General features: G+C 45.0%; 1 protein-coding gene across 2 annotated transcripts in view; it reads right to left on the reverse strand.

The window, feature by feature from the left end:
• Nucleotides 1-18,138, reverse strand: part of TPD52 (tumor protein D52) — a 40,022-nt gene extending 21,884 nt beyond the window's left edge. The window contains exons 1-2 of one of the 2 annotated variants that reach the window (XM_033054391.2): nucleotides 17,982-18,138; nucleotides 9,751-9,832 (exon numbers count right to left, since the gene is read on the reverse strand). In XM_033054391.2, coding sequence (XP_032910282.1) covers nucleotides 9,751-9,757 — 7 coding nt within the window. In that variant the 5' untranslated portion in view covers nucleotides 9,758-9,832; nucleotides 17,982-18,138. The remainder of the gene's footprint in view (nucleotides 1-9,750; nucleotides 9,833-17,981) is intronic. The other variant, XM_033054382.2, reaches the window with a different exon arrangement.
• Between the last annotated feature and the right edge of the window lie 3,245 nt (nucleotides 18,139-21,383).

The raw sequence follows: 21,383 nt of genomic DNA on the forward strand, positions 1-21,383 counted from the left end.
TCAGTTGCCTTCTCAGCCTATACTTGGTTTGAATTTCAATTTCTGAAGTCTGCTAAGAGGCAAGATTGGTAAGAGGCCTTCCAGTAAGTGTGTCTGGGGCAGACTTCCAGCCAGGTGATCTTCTACCACCCTCATCTTTCCCACGTAGATCCCAATCAGGCAGCAAGAGTCAAGCTCCTCTCCCCACTTCAAGAGAGTTTTATATGGCATAAGCCATTTTAAGAGCCATAAAACTACTTAAGCATCTTAAGCCAATCTAGATTCCGTAGCATCAAATTGATCTTCAAAGTCTTATCAGTTTACAGACAAGTAAAGCCTTTCAGCACCTGATTTGAGGCCTTAAAACCGCATTAAGAGAAAAAGATGCTGTGAAGCAACAGGACAGAAGCCCAAAGACTAAACAAGCCTGAAATTTGTATATTAGTGCTCCTATTTCCACACTGTGCTCTCTCCCCTTCCATTAACAGCAGACTTCTTTCAGTCCCCTGAGATTTGTACATGACATGAATAGAGCTGTACAGCTACAGGAATTCCTGAACAGTACGAGCACAGGCTTCTGCAGCCCTCTTAGCAATGCTCAGCAGAATGTGGCTTAAGGAGTTAAGTATCTGCTGTCTTCCAGCAGGGTACAACTCAACACCATGATATTAATCTCAGTACTTCAGCCTCCCCCACATGCTTTCTCCAGACAAGCTCTGCCTGATACAACATCATTCAGTACAGTTCTTTGTACAGAAATATCTTCTCCAGCATTTTTTTTCAGCCTAAGTGCTGCCTTCACTTACTCTTATTAAAATAAACAAAAACAACCAAAGAGAAAACCACCAGTAACAACCACCACCTCTTCAAGGATGTATCTCCCTGCAACACAAACACTTCCAAATGTTACAGGTAGGGATCACGGGGTTGCCAGTATTGCTCCTCTCTTAAACCAAAGTCTCAGCCCACAGTATTTCAGACAGCTGACGCATGTCTTGGCAAAGGCAGCCGTTCTCATCTCTCCTCTCAATCCAATTATAAACTCAGACTAATTTCCTGAGCTCTTGTGAGGGAGTAGATCCACACTCCAGCATATTTTGCAACTAGACAAGTTGATACTACAGTAAAATACTTAACCCATTCATGTCAGACAAAATTCTCTGCATTTGCACACACTCTCTACTACCTTATAAGTGCTTCAGCATTTAGAAGATTAGGCAGAAATCCCAGATTTATGACAAAATTGTGTGTCTCAGTGCTCAAAGCAGCCACATTTATCAGCTCCAGCACTCACAGGTGAAAATCTTTTTGGTCTATGGAAAACATCCAGGTCAAAGGACAGAGTAGCACCCCAGAACCAGTGATCAGAGTTTGCACTGACCTTGGATAAATCAGATCAAACCCCGCAAACACAGAGGAACAGTTCCAAGTGAGATTAACAGAGTCAAAACACTGTCAGGTAGATTTTAGGGGAATGTACTTAGTTATTTCACTTCAGCTGCTTATCCCAGTTATGCTGTCATTTTCTATAGACTCCAATTCCTCAGGCAAGAGACTGATCCTGTAGAAAATGTGAAGAAACTGAGATGCAGTTAGATAGATGATAGTTGGGAAAGGTTAGGAAGAAAAGACTGCAGCACAGAAATGGGATTGTTTCAAACAAAGTTTCAGTATGTAACCTTGCAATCTAATTAAAAGTTTACTTGAGTGACTCTGAAGTGACTCCCGGCCTCCCTCAGAAGACAAGTCTGCTTTTCTGCACTCTTAAAGCAAACCTCCCTCTTAGCACAGCATCCCAGAGCCTCCACTTCTGAAAAGCAGCTCCAGAAAAGTCCACCATCCCCATTCTAGGTTACCAGGTCCCACTATGAAACTGACCCTGAGGTTTTAAGAACAAAGCAAATTCAATTACACATTAAGCTGAATTACATATTGTGATACCTGAAAATAAAAAAGCATTAGAAAAAGCACCCTCTGTAGTCTTAGCAGTACCTTAATAATAGCAACAAAATTTTCACTGATTGTGGTATACAGTAGCTCCTACCATGTAATTACCAAGTTCATGCTTGGATTTGGTGTAGCAGAGAAATTTCATCATTTACTATCAAGGGAAGAAATACAGAAGCAACCAAGCAGCACACAATGTCATGCAAGCAACAAGAGTTTAGGGCAAGTACTTCACAAAATCCATTCTATGAGAGATCCTACAAAGACAGGCTGAGAAAGTTGGGGTTGTTTAGCCTGAAGAAGACTCCAGGGAGGCCTCATTGCAGCCTTCCAGTACCTAAAGGGGACTTTCAAAAGAGGAAGAAAATTTTTACACAGGTAGATAGTGAGAGGACGAGGGGGAACAGTTTCAAACTAAAAGAGGAGAAATTTACATTAGTAAGAAATTATTTTCTCAGAGTGTGGTGAGATACTGGAAAAGTTGCCCAGAAGTGGTAGATGCCCCATCCTGGAAGTGTTGGAGGCCAGGTTGGATGGGCCCTGAGCAAACTGATCCAGCTTGACCTGCCCATGCCTGGGGGTTGAACCCAGGAACTCAAAGGTCCCTTCCAACTCGAACCATTCTGTGATATGGTCCTGGGAAACCAGCTCCAGGTGGCCCTGCCTGAACAGAGGGGTTGAACCTCCAAACGTCCTTCCCACTTCAACCATCCTATAATTAACACAATGTTTGTAATAAGTCACAGGTTGCTCCTCCAGATTCTCCAAGGAACCTCCAGGACCCCTCATCTTCAGGAACACAAGGGATCCTGGCACTCTGCCTTAGGGAAGGTCTGTGGCCCAGCCTTCATCTTGTGAAGTAGATTTACAAATATCTACTGCTGACAGAATAAAGTTCCATTTTCTCCCACACTTTCTAAACCGAGGTGTGGACAGAGACTTCATGGGAGACTTTTCACTTCTGCACATCTCCCCAATGTATGAGTACTATGACAGCTGACAAGCAAAGCAAAAGCATTTGCAGCAGTAGAAACTACTTTGGTTTCTGTTATGAGGCTGCAGCAAAAAGGTAGCTTACAGGTTCGGGGAGCAGGGAAAAAGTCTCCTGCATTTTCATAAAAGGTACAGGCTTACAATTTGCTCACTAAATGAATGAGCAAGCAGTCTTTTGAGCCTGACATGTGACTCCACACACATAAGCAGTTCTTGCCAAGTACAAAAGTCATCTACTTCCCCCTGACACCCCTTTACCAGGAGGGAAGTGAATGTATGCCTCTGCAGCAGGAAGAGTTCACTCTTGTACAGAAAGAAAAATAAACTACCAGTGTCACTGAGCTAAAGTTTTCTTTCAGCAGTAGCCTCTCCTCCTTTTACCCTTTATCAATTGTATAGAGCCCAAGGAAACTAGGCTCAAGTTAAGTCTTTGAATTTCCTTCTCAAGACTCCTCAATTTATTTTTCATCCACTCCAGCACAGTTTCCTTTACTCCTCCAGTAACTCTGTCCAGTGCATGCTTTCAGGTTCCCCAGCAAAGTTCCTCAGTCCAGAAAAAAGCTGGCACAAAAGCTTCTGAACACGTCAATTCATCTAGAGATGTCAGCTTGCCCTTCAGAAGCACTGGGAGAGTCACTCCTGCTCCCAGGACACAGTAATTTTTAGCACAACCACACAAATCTCCCCAAAATAGTCAGAGCACAGTAATCTCCATGTGGGCTTCCACAAAGGATGAACACATAACACCAAAAGGAGTGACATTTTCTAGAAGCACTGCTAATTTTACCACACACAAGTTACTGGTTGCATGGTTTAGGTGCACTCCTACTGTAGCCTGGCAACTTATTCGGCTATCCATGATAAAGATCAGTTTTTCACTTAGCAATAATGGCAAACCACCAGGTTTTTTCCTTCTTGGGACTTGACTAGGTAAGTTTACAATTTTAACTTATGCAGTCAAACAAATGTAATTACACAAAACTTTTAAGTACAATTTCTCAAAGATAAGCAACTGCAAGTAGCAAGCTGTATAGAAATCCTATTAACATTTTTGCTCTTGGCTTATCTGAGAGCATAGTATGAAATATCTGTAAAACTTTAAAACTCTGCCTAGTCAGCAGCAAAGTGCACTAGTACAATCAATTCACAGACATGAATGCTCCAGAAATGTCTCAGGTCGTAAGAACCTGCTCCTGATCCCTTACTTCAACCAGTCGATTCACACCTTTAGACCAGTAATGGGTTTTGCTACAAACCCTTCTGAGAACCAGCCTGTCCATCAGGTACCTAAAAGCTGACAGTAGACACGGAGCCAGTTACAGCTTTTCCAAGCAGATAAGCCCATAATGAAGACAAGCCCTTATTCATCTACATTTCTCACACTGCAGTTTCAGTGCACCCTCCTAAATTTCAGAAAATAAGACCTAACAGAGGAGTGCTAATGGCACACCACCAGATTGCTGGTATAAAGTACTTGTGCAGCAGTTCACTATAACTGGGAATCTCTCACTGAAAATCTAGAATAAATTGTGCTGTTTTCCCTGCAGCATCAAACAAGACACTTTACCTATTCTTTTATAGTCCAGCACTTTACCAGTCACCCATTCAACTGTGTAGTGCTTGAAGTGTCCTGTTCCAGATGGAGTGCAGCTGCTGCTTGCCCATACTGCCAAATTCCATATCCAGCTGGGCAGCACCAATTCCTACAGTGCTTCCAAACTGATTTGGACCAATAGCTATCACTGCTTAAAGGACTTGGGCACATCTTGCCAGGTCTGCAAATTGGACAAACTCAGGACATGGGCTTGAATACTTCTGCACTGCTTTTAATATCATTTAAGAGATAAGAGGGAGATTCCTGCAACTGTGCCTGCAGCAATCAGCAGCAATTCACCAACAAACCAACTGCACTGACCAGCTTTTTTTTCCAATATAATGCAGATAATGCATCTACCTTTAGAGTATTACAACCACTGAAGTTGCCATTATATTAGTAAGTACTCTGAGATTTTATCCGATTGATATGTCCTTGATTGACTTTTAATGCTGCTTGAGCTGAGTGAATCCTGTTAAGAGACATTTGCCCCTACTCCCAGTCACACTAGGACAGTAAATTAAATGAAACTGTTAGCCTAGAGAAATACTGCTGCCACATAATTCAACTAACAGTCAAAAAACACTAATCACTCCAAAGGCTAAAGGTGAGAAAGAAAAGGGTCAAGCAAGTTTGTCCAGTGATGATTCCACAAAAAGATATAAAGCTTTAAAGGACTTCCAGGCCTTAGAAGACTTAAGCATATCCACTTCCATCAAATCAGACTTTAGACACGAGATGCTACTTTTTGCTGCTGGGCAACCTGTATTTCCTTTGTAACAATCTAAGCAGGTTCAGATCATGAAAGTACTAATCTCTCAAGATCTCCAAGCAATATTAATATATTTACGCACCATCTAGTTGTGTTCCAGTCCCTTCCACACAAAGGGAAATTTTGCTAAATATCAGCATGGTTCGATAAGTATCCAGGCTCCCCATTTACATTTCACAGCAAACTAAGTGGAATGATTTCAACTATTCATTTTACTGAAATATGATAGTGGACAAACTGGAAAGACCTATCTAATGAACACAAAGTCGGGCATGCATTTTTCCTGATTCTGGTTGATGGAAACTACAGGGGGAGGAAAGAAGTGCAGGTTAAAGCACCAAAGTTTGAAGGATGTTGAGCTTCGTCTCTAAAAGTAGACAGGAAATTAAAGAAAGGAAGGAAAGGGGGTGATTGGGGTTTTTTTTATATTTTATGTGGGTTTGGTTGTTTGTGGGGTTTTATGTTGGGATTTGTGGTTGGGTTTTTTCTGGTAAAGAAAGAACACCTCTGCTAATTTTAGTGAGCAGTTGCTCCAGAACTGACTGCTCCACAAGTTGCCTCCTCCCAGCATTTGACCTGGAACAGAACATCAGTGCAAACTCCAAGAATAAGGCTTTATACTGCTACATGAAATCTAAGTTTAGCATCGCTCCCTATTGCACAAGCTAATCCACCACACAACTCATTTCAAAACTGTAAATGTCAAACCAGAAAACACATATATTTGTAGCCATTCTGAGTATTGGTCATGTTTAATGGATGCGTTGTGTTTAACAGATCAGTCTGGTAAACTTTTCAAACTTTATGGTTAAGGACTGCTCTAGCTGGTACCCACGTTATTGTTACATCAGGTTTGGCACATCACAGCTTGGCCATCAGCACAAGACCACTCAGAATAACTCAGAGCTGAAACAGCTATGAATAATGCAATCCACAATTTTTCATTCTGGTAAAAATTTGACCAGGATATTGAAGAGGTAGGAGTCGAAACACTGCTTTGCATACTGCTAGTCCTCAGTTGTCAATCCACAAGTGCACCCTGTAGCAAGGAGCAGTGATACAGCATTATTACTGTACAAGAAGCCATCACATCCCTCAGAAATGCTGCTGGCACCATCTTGCACAAACGGGAAACAAGGCCTCTCCAGTAACATCACCTCAGAACAGAAAGACTAGAGAAGTTACTTTACTTGACATTTGCTCTATCCTTAATTTATCAGTTTTCCCTTCTAAAAATAGTAAAAAGTCTTCTCAGCTCCTCTTGACAGCACACAGAGATCTTGCTTTGATTTTTGTATGCCTCTTCTCATATTTTCACTTTTTCAAAAGTTGCTTTTGATTAGGAAAATACTCTTCACTGGGGATGGGAGGGAAGTAAGTTTCTGGGATTCACCAAGGGAAAGTTTGAGTTTGAATTGTAAATAAGAAACAGAAGCATACTGAAGACTTTACATACCAGTGTGCTAAAACAGAATTAAAGAAATCTGTACATTAACTCCAGTAAAGGTCTCCCTTTTGCCATTTATCCCAAAAACACTTCCTCACCACAGAGGAAGTACTCCGCATGTCACTCTGTTGATTGCATTGACACTCAAGTTGTTTTCCTTCTTATACAAGCTCCAAAAATCTGTCATGCCAGAAAACCTGTACAGTGACAGGCACAGAAGCCAATCGAAACCACTCAGCTTCAAAGCATCAACTCCAACAGGTTTCACTTGCTACTGCTCAGAAATGTGCAGAAACTAATTCTCCCTGCTCACCGCTGCTCATGAACCATAGTGCTCATGTTCATCTATGATTCACACACAAAGGAGCAAAGCAGGATGTGCCAAATACCCTTTAAGGCTGGTCTAAGTTTCCCAGTAAAAGATTTGGTCAGTACCTGTGTTTTACCATAGAATGGTTTGAGTTGGAAGGGAGCTCCAGCTCCCCTGCTAGGGACATCTTAAAGTAGATCAGGTTGCACAGAGTCCCACCCAGTGTTTACACTGGACCTTTGGAATGTCCAGTGGACCACCAAAAACCTCCAATGTTTTGAGGAATCAAGCATCCACAACATCTCTGGCCAACCTGTTCCAGTGTTTCACCACCCTCATAATAAAAAATTTCTCTATATCTAGTCTGAAGCTACCCTCCTTCAGCTTGAAACCATTATCCCTTGTCCTATCACAACAAGCACTGCTAAAAAGTCTGTCGCCACCTTTCTTATAAGCCCCCTTTAACCACTGAAAGGTTGCAATAAGATTTCCCTAGAGCCTTCCTTTCTCCAGGCTGAACAAGCTCATCCCTCTCAGCCTTTCCTTGTACAACAGGTGTTCCATCCCTCCAATGTTTTTCAGGGCCCTCCTTTGAACCTGTTTCAACAAGTCCAAGTTTATCCTGTTCTAGGGACCTTAGAACTGGACACAATACTCCAGGTGGGATCCCGTGAGATCCAAGAAGAGGGGCAGAATCACCTCCCTTGACTGGCTGGCCCCTGCTGCTTTTGATGAGGCTCAGGATGTGTTACAGCTTTCTGGGCTGCAAGTGCACACTGTTCACTCGTGTCCAGCTTTTCATACAGCAGCACCAGCCTAAGCCACTCTCTGCAGGGCTGCTCTCAATCCCTTCATTCTCCAGCCTATGCTGATACCACAGGCTGCCTTAACCCACAATAACTTACAGGAACAAATTACAGACTTAAGAGTGTGAATAACTTGCTACTCAGAAGTTGGTGTTTTAAGTAATGAACCCAGAGGGGTGCATTGGGCAGAAGGCTCACCTACCATTGCAGCTCTGAGAGCACCAACCACCTGCAGGATTGCTGGACTGTTAAAACCAAGTTCTCAAAACCACATTGGAACCTGAAGGACCCCCATACATACACCAGGAAAACCATGAAACGCCTGTTTCTTTATAGAAGGGCTCTGTAGGTCCAACCAACCCAACCAGCTGGCAGTCAGTGCAGTCCAGTACACAGTGGCCACATCGTGCAATACTTGCAGCACCTCTCTAGCACTTGTTATCTGCCTGGTGAGCTGCTGGCTTTTCCCCTCTTTCATATCAAACATAATTAAACAAGTTTATATTGAATGTCAGCACTGGTTGCTGGGACTGGGTAATCAAGAGTGGATTTGCAGTAGACTGATTTCTTTGGAAAAAGTCAACTGTTGGAGACACCACAATCCCAAACCAAACTCTTTCCCAAACAATAATCAGAGATTCCTCCAAAATGAAGTTGACTGAGTATTTAAAGATTAACCTGAAGGGCAGGAAAGCAAGATCTGCCCAAGGAAGTGGTGGAGTCACCATGCCTGGATGCGTGTAAAAAAAGATTGAACGTGGCACTTGGTGCCATGGTCTAGTTGAGGTCTTAGGGCATGGGTTGGACTTGATGATCTTTAAGGTCTCTTCCAACCTAGTCACTCTGTGAATTCTGTGAAAGATTTGTTTGCATCTAAAAATCAAGACTATATTCAAAGAGACATTCAGCCACCGCATTTTACTTCTCCAAAGCATACTACTACCTGCTTAGTGTTCACACTAGCTCTGCTACATCAGGTGTTAACAAGATCGATATACAAAGCTCAAGTGGTAGTTCACAAAGTACAGACAAGTGTCTCTGTTGTACTTCAGCATTTACTAGAAGTACACTAAGAAATTCAAATGTATTTCAGGGAAGGCTAGTATTTAAGACTGATTGCTATAAACAGTTATTTAAATGGTAGCAGCAACTGTTTATTCCTTCATCAAAGTTTTCAAGCAAGGAGGTTTAGAGTAGGTATCTAAACCATATCTTTACTGCAGTTAAGTACTGCTTCATTGGAAAAAATAACAGCAATGTTTCAGAGTCTTCCCCTCCTTCCAAATTACTTAAATCATATGACAGTAGAAACCAGCTAGAAGTGCAGTAGAGTTTTTGGCAGTTAAACTACATAAACAACAACTATGACACACAGGATCCCCCCCAACACATCCTAATCTGGGCTTAGGTGCATTCCCCCAGCCTAAGCATTAGGCTGAGGTCCTCACACACCCTAGACCAGGAGTTGGTGGAAAAAGATAGTGTGCAGGGACCCAACTGTGGCCTGAGCCCTGGAAGAAGTAGAGAGCCAGACCCACAGTGTGCTCAGTCTTGCCCAACAAGAAGATCAGCGATGAACACCTGCTTGGCAAACAGCAGCACATCACTAGCTTGCCATTTTCAGACAAGGGCAAGCTGGGGTTGGGACCTTCTTCAGATGTCCAGACAGTTCTCTTTGGGGTCCTCTTCAGGATCTTCTGTTCCCTGTTCCTTCAAGTGTCTCCAGAGGTGGTGATAAATCACACAGCCATGCTCTGAACACAGCAGGCAGACCCATCCCCTTCTTGAGGGCCCGTATATAACATACTTGGGATGCCGGAACTGCATAGCACCTGTAGAGTCTGCCCAGGCAACAGACAAAAAAGTTTTTCATAACTCAGAGCACAAGAAGGGAAAACATACCTGCCATGCAGGCACCAGAGCAGTCTTAAGAGAAAGACAAGAAGTCATTTCAGGTCTTTCCTTTCACTCAAGAACAAACTCCCTGTAAAAAATAAAAACAGTTTTGGAGCACACCACTTGCAAGTAGCTTGCTGAGGAGACGAAACAGAGCATGAATGGTGCTTTTAAGAGCTCACAGCTCCAAGCAAAGCACATTGCAGTAAAAGAGCCTGTTTTCCTTCTGCCAAGACAGCGACATCTGGCAACAGGAAAGTCAATATTTAAATCAGGCTCCATTCCCACTCCATGCCTAGGCTGGTACTACTGATGCTCCTCATCCCTGAATGCACGTCAGCTGCTCAGCAAAGCCTCTTCAGGGACTGCCTGGCGCAGATTTTTTTGGTGCTATGGAAACAGCCTGCACAGCACCGAGTGATCCGCTCACGGACACCGGGGCCTGTGTGTGTGCAGGCACAGCACTAAACTCTGCCAGCACTAATCAAAGCACTCTGAGCAGTCAGCGGGTTAAAAACAGTGACTGCTCTGGGGGCTTCCTGCTCTGCCTTCAGCCTGCTTCTCAAGACTCCTCAGATGTAGGCAAAACACTTTTGAGATGTGCTGAAGGGATTTCTCTTCTGCATATCAATACAGACACTAGAGAGCAAGGTGCATTCTAGCCAGTGGGAGTTGTGCCCATTTCATAACCCCGACCCTTCTTTTGAGTAAGAAGTACTGGTTCCTACTTAAAGGAGAGCTTTTAAAGATGCTTATAGGCAAGTCCTTGTACAGCTCCATTCCTGGGAAGCTGTGTGAGGAAAAGCAGGGGACACACCAGGACTCTGATATACTCATGCAGGGACTACAGGATATCAGAAGATGCAATGGCCTTCTTCAAAGGCAGATTGTGCTGGCAGCAGCTGCAAATGTCCACTACTATATGTTATTCCAAGGGACTGGATTGCTGTAGAACGCTGCAATGAACATCAGACACAGATGATATCCTGATCAAATTAATCAAGACTTTCTAATGTCATTATGTGATACACAATTAGGCAGAGAAGAAAGATGAGTAGGATCACTTCTTGCTCATCTTGGGACCCCTGGTAGTAGTTCAATTAAAATACTTTAGGCAAAAAGTAAGCAATGCAAAACTGACACAAGCAACATCCTCAATGCTCTCAACTGAAAAATATACAGTTTTTCCAGGCTAAGAAGCAGTTAAAAAACATTTACAAAGCTTTGTTTTCAAACTTTTTGAGGTTTTACTCATGAACCATCATCACTACCACACACGGTCTCCAATCCTAGCAAAAACACAGGAGGAGCACCTGTCTGGAAACACCAACTCCAGCCCAGATTGCCTCCCCTGGCACATCTTTTCATCTCTCTCTGGGGGCTAGGGGGTTCTGATGAAGCATCACTTCCCTCTAGCTGCTAGACAAGGGAAAGCAGAACAGGAAAAATACCTGCTCTTCTGCCTCTGCTTGCCTAACCCACCAGCCCCAGCAAGCTGCAGGTGCTCCCCAGCATCTTCGTTACTCCACAGTACAACACTGCCATTGCTTTGAGCCAAGCTTGCAAGGCCCCAGGACTGGAGACTTGTCAGGTTTACTGTGTCTCCACCCTTCTTAATTTGCTTGCAGCTCTGTTTTACTCGGCGTGTCTCAGAGAAGAGACACAGAACATGAGAATACAGGCATGGTGCAAGAAAGCACAGGAAATAGCAATCCCATGGCTGTAAGAAAGTCATCAGCCACCAGTGGAGAGGTGAGTGAACAAAAATATTCTAGAGATAACAGAGATGAATAATATCTAGCATATATAAAAGGCACTTTATATAATAGATTTGGATGAAACACAGAGCTTGCAAAAGAAACACGAAAGTAACAGCAGATGTGTAAAAAGCAAACAGAAGGTTTCAGTGGATCCTACAGTGAGGAAGAAACCACCACCATCCTATTCCTCCCAGAAAAGGAGTCACAATATGACAACTTGCTCTAATACCCCTGCCACCACCAAAATGATACTACCAGCCTCAGAAGCCGGGGAAGGATGAGCAAACCACCAAGAAAAAAGGTGAAGAAACTAAGCTTGTATGTTAGCTTTATTATTACTAAGACTTAATCTGCATAATTGTATTTTTATAAACTAATTCTTGAATTAAATTGTTAAAATTTCAATTACACTAACAATAAACAGTTTTTTTTCCATGTACACACATGAAGTGTGCCTCCTCTTTATCTACCAAGTTTTTAAGCACAGCACACATTTGTTGTTCTGCTGAGAGGCTACAAGCAGGAGAGGGGCAGTTCAGAAGCCTGTCACTCCAAACCACATGTGTCACAGGACATTCCTATAGACCTCAGTTCCACAGAAAAGGGAGCATTCTAGGCTTGGCCAAGGCAGGATTTGCTGGGCCACTCCACTGTCAGTCAGCGTCCAAGGATACTGTTCTGCTCTCACACTCTGGAATAGACAAGTCAGATTGCAGAACAGAAAGCTGCCTCTTTCAGTGACAGCATTCACACCACAGCAGTAGTGCTGGTTTCTCTCTAGATAGCATCAATCTAGCCCTTTCTGCTCAAGAGCAAGCAACAGCACAATGAGCACACACCAGCATTTGCTGGCAGCCAGCGCTGTGCTGCTACCCCTATCCCACCCAGGGACAAGTGGCTGCAGACTCCTGCAGCTGACAGCCATCATCTGTACTTGCACTAGCAGAAAACCCATACAGCCATCTACACCTCTGCCAGAAACAAGTGTTTTCATAGCAAGGCAAGGGTACCCCAGAGCAGTTAGCCTGACTCATGGTATCATCCTGCCAAATGGCCACAGCCAACACAGCTTCCTTCACTTCTGTTCCCTTAATCAGAGGCAGAGGAAAAGGAAGAAAAGAGGAAATGGCAGGAGTGACACTGAACTTTTAGGAGATATCAAGATTAGAAAATTCTGGGTAGCTGGTCTGTTAATGCAGCCCTTTTCAAAAGAGAAGGCTTGCAGTAGAAAGCCTGTCCTCCAAAGCACGGTTTTGAGTGAAGGTTCCAAATTACTCTGGTTAGCACCCCCAAATATGAGCAATTTTGAAGACACTCTCCACATTTAACAGGAGAGAAAGCTGTCCCTCTGGAGACTTAAATTGAAGCTGACACAGAGTGACAGTGTTGGCTGAACAAGAACATTTCAATTTAGTGCTTAATCTCACTTAATACTTGCTTTCCCTTTCAGTCACCCTTTGTTTGACATTTTTCTGCTTACTCATTGCAGGATATTAAAAGAACAAGGGTAAACACCTCCCTTCCTCCATATAGCAAATCTCAAATCTGAAGTGACCACATTACAAAGACTCCAGTGGAGGCAACAGTGGGGTCATCATTCTCCTATCTGGAGGCAAGCATCTCATAAAAGCACAAAACCCCCACACCTATCTCAGGTGTCTGCTGCACAGCAAATGACACTGTGGTTCTCTCCTATTAAATTAAGAAGGAGGAGTTTGGGTTATTTTCTTTTGAATATTGGTCAAGAAACATCGCCTTTCAAGAACACTCCCTGCACTCTATCTGCTGCCATGGAAACATCACTTTTTGAAGATACAGCACATATCCTCCCTTACCTGCAGCAATGTCCAGCACCCTCAGGAATTAGCAATCCACAAACAGCTCACTGATTTTACATGGCAAATCTAGTCCCTTGTTTCCCTGCAAGACTTCTCTGTACTGGCTGAAGGCCTTCCTGCCAATAAAAACTGCCAGGATATCTTCCTGTTAAAGGAGCAAAGAGCTGTGAAGGAAGAAGACAAAGCCTTCCCAGCCTTTACAACACTCAGGCCAGCCAAAGCAGATTTTGGGATGCCCTTACCCAGCAGGGTCAGTGCACAGCAGAAAGGATCAGAAGCCCCAACACCCACTTCCTTTATCACCTAGCTCCTCCTGGGACTATAATGACATCTGGCTCACAAGCAGAAGTTGTTAGTCAAATGCTGCTGTATTCAGCAGCTATAGAAGACAAGGGGAAAAAATGTACATACAAGATCGAGTATGAATAGAGATATGAATGACATAAAAATGAATACATAACATTCCCAAGGCAGAGTAGTGCAGCATGTGGTTACTGACAGCCCCTGCAGATGGGGCTGTGCTCTGCAGCCTCCAGGCCCAGCTCACAGCAGCTCAACAGCACTGGTGCCCAGGCCAGGAGAGGTATTAACATATGGCAGCCAACTTTCAGCCATGAAAACCAGCTGTTCTCACTTTAACCACAAAACATCGAGATCAAGCAGAGCAAGGCACTTGTTCAACCTCCACCAGCACATTCTTAAACCAAAGCCACGTTGCAGTGCTTTATTTTAGGCCAGAAATGTCAGCTTGAGCCTCCAAGGCCTCCCATTGCCTTGGTGGGCATTCGAAGTGGGAGAAACGGGGAACCCGTGGGCAGCTTCAAAGTGTGAGAAACTGGAACAAAAAGGAACTGCATCAGTTTCATGTTGGATTTTAAAAGCCCTGAGCAATTACAGCTTGGCCTCATTGGAGGATCAAAGGACATAGCTCCTCAGCTAAGCTTTCCCTGCACTAAAAGTTCTGAGAGTAGACCTTACTCTGCCTGACGGAAGGAGTCTGCTGACTGTTTGGGACAGCGCTCATTGTAGGGAACACAGAAAAAGATCCACACATACCACAAGAAACAGATTCTTTCCACAGTTGGAGCACTGGCCTGGCCCCCTTCTCCATACTCTACTCAAGTGGGTGTGAGTATGAATGAAGAGTTCAAGTTACCCTTCAGTGCAGCTGACACTGCTCCAGCCTCCAGCTGCCCACCCAACAGTTGTGCATCAGCTGCTCCAGCGTCCCTCCAACACAGCACTAATCCCCCACATTTCTGTGCCTCACTGGCTGAGAGAGCAGGACAGCAATGCCATCAAATAACTATGTAACCCCACCCCACCAAGACAGGACCCTCAGCCTGAGCCAGAACAAGATTTTCCCCACCAATACAGTTTTCATTCTAAAGAAATTATATTGCTGCTGTTTAAGGGACCTACTCACGCAAGTATTCTGATATTTCTGTCATCTTCAAGTCACTATTACAGACACTCAGCTCAGTGAAATCATTCTTCCTTTGCAGTTCCCACAACAGCTGTCCACTTGTATTTACTTACAAGTGTTTGATTTCACAAGTGAAAAAGTGCACATTAAGTGAAAAAAAAAATCATACCTACAGTACTGCAAGTATCTAGTAATAAGAAAACAAATAAAACAGTAGGAAAAGGTGCAGCTTTGTCCAATGGGACAATGGGGGAAATCCTGTCCTACTGCCAGCAACAAGTTCTTCCAGCACAATAAAGGATATTAAAGTCCATTCTGTCAGCCCCAAAAGTGCAAGTAAAGGCTCCAGGAAAAGAAAGGCTTACATAGTCTCTCAAGAAATCACATGTAGTGTTTTGGGACTCCTTTTAAGCACCACAAAAGCCTGAAGATTTTGAAAGACACCAGGTTACATAAGTGAAGTGTTGCTGAAGCATAAGAGGAACCTCTGAACACAACACTGGAGATGGATCATTACCATATAACTGCGCTGTGGTGCATATGTTTGTGAGACTGCTCAGTGGCACAATCTCCTCATTCAGAACACTGCTTCCACTGTAGGTGCAGCTTCATCCTTATTTTTCCACTGGTAAACTGTACCAGCACTAACAATAACAGTGGCAAGTCAGAGAAAGACTCTTTCTGCAAGCAAAATCAGGGGTGGTTGTGGTTTGGTTGTTTGGGTTTTTTTAGGGGGCACTGGGGAGGAGGAAGGAAGAGGGGACAGCAGCACCATTGTGAAAGCACAACTGCAGTTATTAATCTATTCAGCAACTAAGTCATACAGTGAATCAGATTTTTGTTCATGACCAGTTAAAGCAAAGCAACAGAACAAGGGACTCCTCATCTCAGGATAATATTATATCCATTTGGCTTGAGCTGACACTACTGCTTTGGAGTAGTATCTCCAGAGCTGTTGGAGCGCACAGAGAATCACACGGAGCCATCCAGCCAGCCCAAATATCCCTTCACTGAAAACAAAGTGAAAAGTTGCTCAATGATTCTGATGCTGCTGCTGGTACTAGGAATAGCTTCTTAAGGACTGCTGCCAAAGAGGAGAGACTTAAGCATGTTCTACACCTGTAGCATTAGCCTTGTCTAGTTTGGCTGCAGTCTTAACCATAACCTAGATTTTCTTCCTATCTCCTAACTACGACTGAGAAAGCTGTCACCATAACAACAAAGTGTGCAACCTCTGACTCGCAATTTTAAACAAATTAATTTCTGGTTGCAAGAGGCAACCCAGAATGTTTAAGCTGGCCCTAGAGACAGGATCTGGCAGCCTGGACTTTAACCACATGTGTTGGCTTTAGTGTGTAATAATACTGTATCATCAAGCAGTTTCCAATGCAAGCACTCTAGTTTGCCAAGAAAGGTGGTCTTTGAAGTCTAATTGGCAGGGTATTAGAAGCCTTGAATTAACTGGCACAAGTGTGTTAACTATTCTAGATTTTCCCACTGTACCTGCAGATCTCCACCTCACCATGAAAACAGCATAATTACTCCAAAAAGAAGGCAGAGGAAGAAGGTGTTGCACCATGTTTGCTCTGTAACAGTCCCTTACATCATACTAGGTACACTCTCCTGATAAACATCCTGATGTGCAATACCCTCTTTGTATAAAGCAATTTATGACAGATATGAGTACAACAGCAGAACAAGCCTCTAGTAAGTGTCACTGAAGCTTTTCAAAAGATGATGTTATTTTACTCCCCTTTCCCATCAGAAGTTGTCCAAGACCCTGCAGTTGCAATAAAGACCTTTGCCATTTTTACAGGACAGCCTCAAGAACTTTGGGACAAATATTGAAATCAGTTTTAATGCTCCTGCAATTGGAACTAAAATTCTGAATGAACTGACAGTTGTGCTATTTTCTGGCACAATTCTGTTTGTTGGTACCCAAGAATAGAGTTTGGGGGTTGTTTTATTTCCTTTTTGTTGTTTTGTTTGTTTTTAATTTATGTTTATATTGAAGATAAACACAGGACTTCTGAGTGGTTGAAGGAACCTCCCTGAAGTGAAGCCCCTCACCAGATTACCTTCTGGTCAGGCAGAAATAGCCTGACCTTTTCTGTAAGTACAGAGAAACTCAGCAGGCATTGCTAATTGTACAAGTGTACTACACAATCCCCAAAACGCTTAACTGGGAGCAAAATCAAGGCTGGCGCCAGGAGCAGCTCACCGCGGCAGAGCACAGAGCTCGGCACAGAGTACAGGATACAACCCCAGCAGCTCGGGCACCTCCAACATCCCAGCCACAGCAAGTGCACGCTTCCTGCCATGCCGAGCACGCCAAGCAGGAAAACCCTGAATGGAACCAGCCCAAGGGCGCAGACACTGAGCTGGGCCAAGCAGCCCTGCCACCCTTCTGCAGGTAATTTCGTGACCCCAGCCTGCCCTACCTCGTCTAGAGCAAAGCAGCCAGCATGTGGCCCAGTACCACACCATATAAAAGGCTCCAACTGATTCATGAATGGGCTGGATAAATGCAATACATCTCTGTGGGATAAGCTTATACAGCAAGAGAACGTGCTTTGCCTGCATTCAGGTCGGTTTTCTTCAGGGCACCAACTACCCTCTCGGGCAAGCAATCCCAAGGTCTTTGGGCTTCAATAAAACGTGAAGTTTTAGGAAGAGTGTTGCAACCAGGACAAGAGTCTTCCCAGGCAAAATGCACGCCAGCGAAGCACCACAGAGGCGCCAGCCGCGCTGCCGCTCACGGCCGAGGGGCAGCTGCCCAAACGGAGCCGCCAGCTGTGGAGCAAGCCCGGGCTGGAGGGAATTGAAAGAGAACAAACCCTGCCAACGGCGCTGGTCAATCAAAAGTTGCACACTCGTAAAATGGAAGAGCTTTACTTCTACGGCAGGGTGAAAGCAGAAAGTTTATCCTGCCCGCGAAGCGCCGCGGGAAGGCCGGGATGCGCTGCCGTGCATCCGCGGCTGGGGGGGCCCGGCAGCCGCCCCGGGCTCCGCCGCCCGGCCCCGGTTCCGCACTTCCCGAGCCGACGGCCGGCGCAGCCTCGCCCAGGCCGAGAGCAGCCCCTTCCGCACCGCCCCGGGGCCCAGCGCTGCCAGGGCAGGTCCGGGCCGAGCAGCCAAGGGCTGCGAGAGCCACCGCCGTCCCAGCGCCGCCACCCGCCCGGGGCGCGGCGGCAGCGCCCACCCCCGCCCTACCTTGGTCCCTCGGGGGCTCCATGGCGACCCCGCGCCCGTCACAGCGCCCGTCGAGGCAGCCTCGGCTCAGTTTGATTTGGCTCGGCTCGGTTTGGCTCGGCTCAGCCCCCGCCGGCGCCTGGGTGGCAGCTGAGGCACCGCCCGTGCCCGCGGGGCGGGGCCGGCTCCCGTCACTCAGCGGCGCGGCCCGCCCAGGTGAGCGAGCGCGGCCCGGCCCGCCCCGCCCGGCCCGGCACAGGTGAGGGAGCGCGGCCCGGCCCGGTCTGGAACGGAACGGCCCGGCACAGGTGAGCGAGCACGGCCGGCACAGGTGAGCGAGCACGGCTGGCACAGGTGAGCGAGCACGGCCGGCACAGGTGAGCGAGCACGGCCGGCACAGGTGAGCCGCCCCCGAGCCTGCCCCTCGGCCAGACCCTCACCGGTTGTGTCCTAACCCTGGGGCAGCGCCGGCTCAGTGCGGAGAGGCACAACCAGCCTGGTTGCGATGGGCAGGAGGAAGCTACCACTGAAGAGATCCAGTTCACAGAATCAGTTAGGTTGGATAAGATCTCTGAAGTCATCGAGTCCAATCTATGACCAAACACCAGCTTGTCAACTAAACTAAGTGCCATATCCAATCTTTGCTTAAGCACCTCCAGGGACAGTGATTCCACGACCTCACTGAGCAGCTCATTCCCAAGTCTAATCCCCTTTTCAGTAAAAAAGTTTTTCTTAATGTCTAACCTAAACCACCCCGAGCATAGCTTAAGACTGTGTCCTCTTGTCCTGTTGCTGATTGCCTGAGACAAGAGGCAGATTTCCTCCTGGTTACAAGTTCCTTTCAGGTACCTGTAGAGAGTGATCAGATCACCCCTGAGCCTTCCTTTCTCCAGGCTATACAATCCCAGCTTCCCCAGCCATTCCTCACATGACTTGTGTTCCAGACCCTTCACCAGCAAGTCCCTTCACCAGCGTTTGTCCTTCTCTGGACATGCCTCAGCACCTTTGTGCACCTGTGGAATCTTCTTTCTGTTTGCATATCAAAATATACCCACCTGCACAAATGGTGCTGCATTACGGAAATTAAACTGTGATTTTACTCTCACTTTAGAAATTGCCCTGCAAGACTCACTAGCATTTACACCAGACAAGCTGCCTGGTCGTGGCTGCCTTAAAGAGACTTCAGCAGCTGAAGAGAAAACCAACAACTGTTCCAGCTGCAATCCTAGCTGCAATCACAGCTCTTTCTATTAAAATATCATTAAGTGCAGAGTTTTCATTATGTGCTTTCACCAGCAGGCTGCCTTACCGAGAATATTAAGCTACCAAATAGATCTTTGCTTCACTCTTTCCAAATCCCTGGCCTTGACATCTATGGATTTGATTGTTTGAAAAGATCAATGTTTGTGCAGAATGAGCAGCAAGGCTTCCATGGCAGGGCTGTGTGAATAGCCAAATTGTCCCCAGCGTTCAGCATGCACAGTCACATGCTAAAGCAGGAGCACAATAGAGAGTCATGAGGTGCCAACTCAGAATGTCCTTGCATTGGATAACAAACAGCAGCAGCAAATCCAGGTAGTTTTCGATCCACAAGGCAGCTGAGGAATGTGAGCTTTTGCTAGGGAAAAGAAAAGCATGTTTATATTCCAGGATATGCATAGTTGCAGCAGGAGGTTGTTAGAGTGGTGACATGAAAATAGGAAGTCAATTAGAATATACCCTGCATGTTTATATTTTTTTCACAAATACATGACTCTCAACACTAGCTCAACCCACATGTCTCAGAAATGTTTTTTGACTGTTTCAAAAAATAAATTAAAATAGGTATTTGAGAGGGTACATCTGCTTCTAATAAAAAAATAGATTTTTCTCCCCTCACGGTACTCCACTTGAAATCTCAAGCTTTCCTACTGACCAGCTGATACATGATACATTATCTGTAATCACAGTGGAAGAATATCTGTAGCAATAAAATTTGCCCTCCTTTGCTGATACTTTTCAGCCCTGGCAGCTCTGAAGTGCCTGTCAAGAATTAACCTGCAGAGCAGTGACGCTGTCAGCATCTCACTGCCTCTTGTAGGAGAAGGGGTATTTCACTAGCACATCCAAAAAAGCAAGAGCTAGCCATCAGGAAAGGACTGATATCTGGAGAGTTGACTCAGTACTCTCTGCTAGTGACACTCCCACCAGCCCACCCGAGTGTGAGCAGAACAGAGCTCTGCTGATTCACTCACCACCCACCCAGCTGAGGAATGCCCTGTTCAATGCAAGTGCAGCCTGAATGCAGAGTCTTGTTCCCAGTTTGCTAAACTCAGTGTCAAAGCTTAGAAGTACCCCCTTCCCAATCCTGCTGGACACTCTGCTGTTCAAGTTCCCTAAGAGCTGTGGCCCTCTCAAAGTAGCAATGGGGCTACATATGATACCAGATTCCAAGCAGATCCCCAGCTGTCCTGGCCAGAAAAATTTTAGATGCAAGAGAGATAGTCAAAACCCACCAGCTCCAAATACAATGATATATTGCCTTTTTACACATTGCCCTGACTAGCAAGGAGATGGAATTGCTGTAACAGGCATCTGTTCTCAAACTGAAGGCTTTTAAAAGTTGTATGAATGATGCCTACAGGCTCCAGAACATAAACACATGAACTGAGAAGAAAAGCCTGGGTCTGTCCTGAAGGTCCTGCTATGTCTATGGAAAAGTGCACAAGTGTAGGACTAAGGGTGTACTGAGCTCAGTGCCTGCGACTTCTTGTTTCCTCCAATCAGTTAAAAATAAAAACAAACACATACATGTATAGCAACCTGGTCTAGTAGAAGGTGTCCTTGTCCTCTTTAGTGGGGCTGGAGCCAGATGATCTTTAAGGTCCCTTCCAACCCAAGCCTTTCTATGATTCTATAGAAGGCAAGCCTATTAGAACTTGGAATCATCTAAATACAGGACTTGAAAATATTTTGTCCTGAGTGGTACTGGGCCTGTCTTGTGCAAGGGATGTTTATTGTCAGGGAATATGAGTAGAGCAGCAAACACAGAAACACCTGACAGTATGGCTGTATGTCACATTTAGTTTCCCACTCACAACCCTGGAGACTTCCCAGCACTCTGCCATACTGATAGGCTTGGTCTCCTGCTGTGGAGCTCAGTTTTAAAATACATTCCCCCTACATCAGCTGTTTATTGAAAATAACAAGGCAGTTAGAAGTAAGTAAAGGCCAAGGTGTCAAAGAATTAATGCTGCCAAAGTCAATACATATGGAAGAATATACTAATATACTAGTTAAGACTAATTTATTTCTATTTTATTTCAAAATGCAGCAAAAGAGCACTGTTGGCTTGGCTTCTTTCAAAGACTAGAATGATTTTATTAAGCTAAACCTCCATTCAACTACTACTTCTGGGCAGAAAATTAAGCCCTTAGCTCCTAT

This window comes from Catharus ustulatus, chromosome 1 (assembly GCF_009819885.2).
Source record: "Catharus ustulatus isolate bCatUst1 chromosome 1, bCatUst1.pri.v2, whole genome shotgun sequence".
Taxonomy (NCBI): domain Eukaryota; kingdom Metazoa; phylum Chordata; class Aves; order Passeriformes; family Turdidae; genus Catharus; species Catharus ustulatus.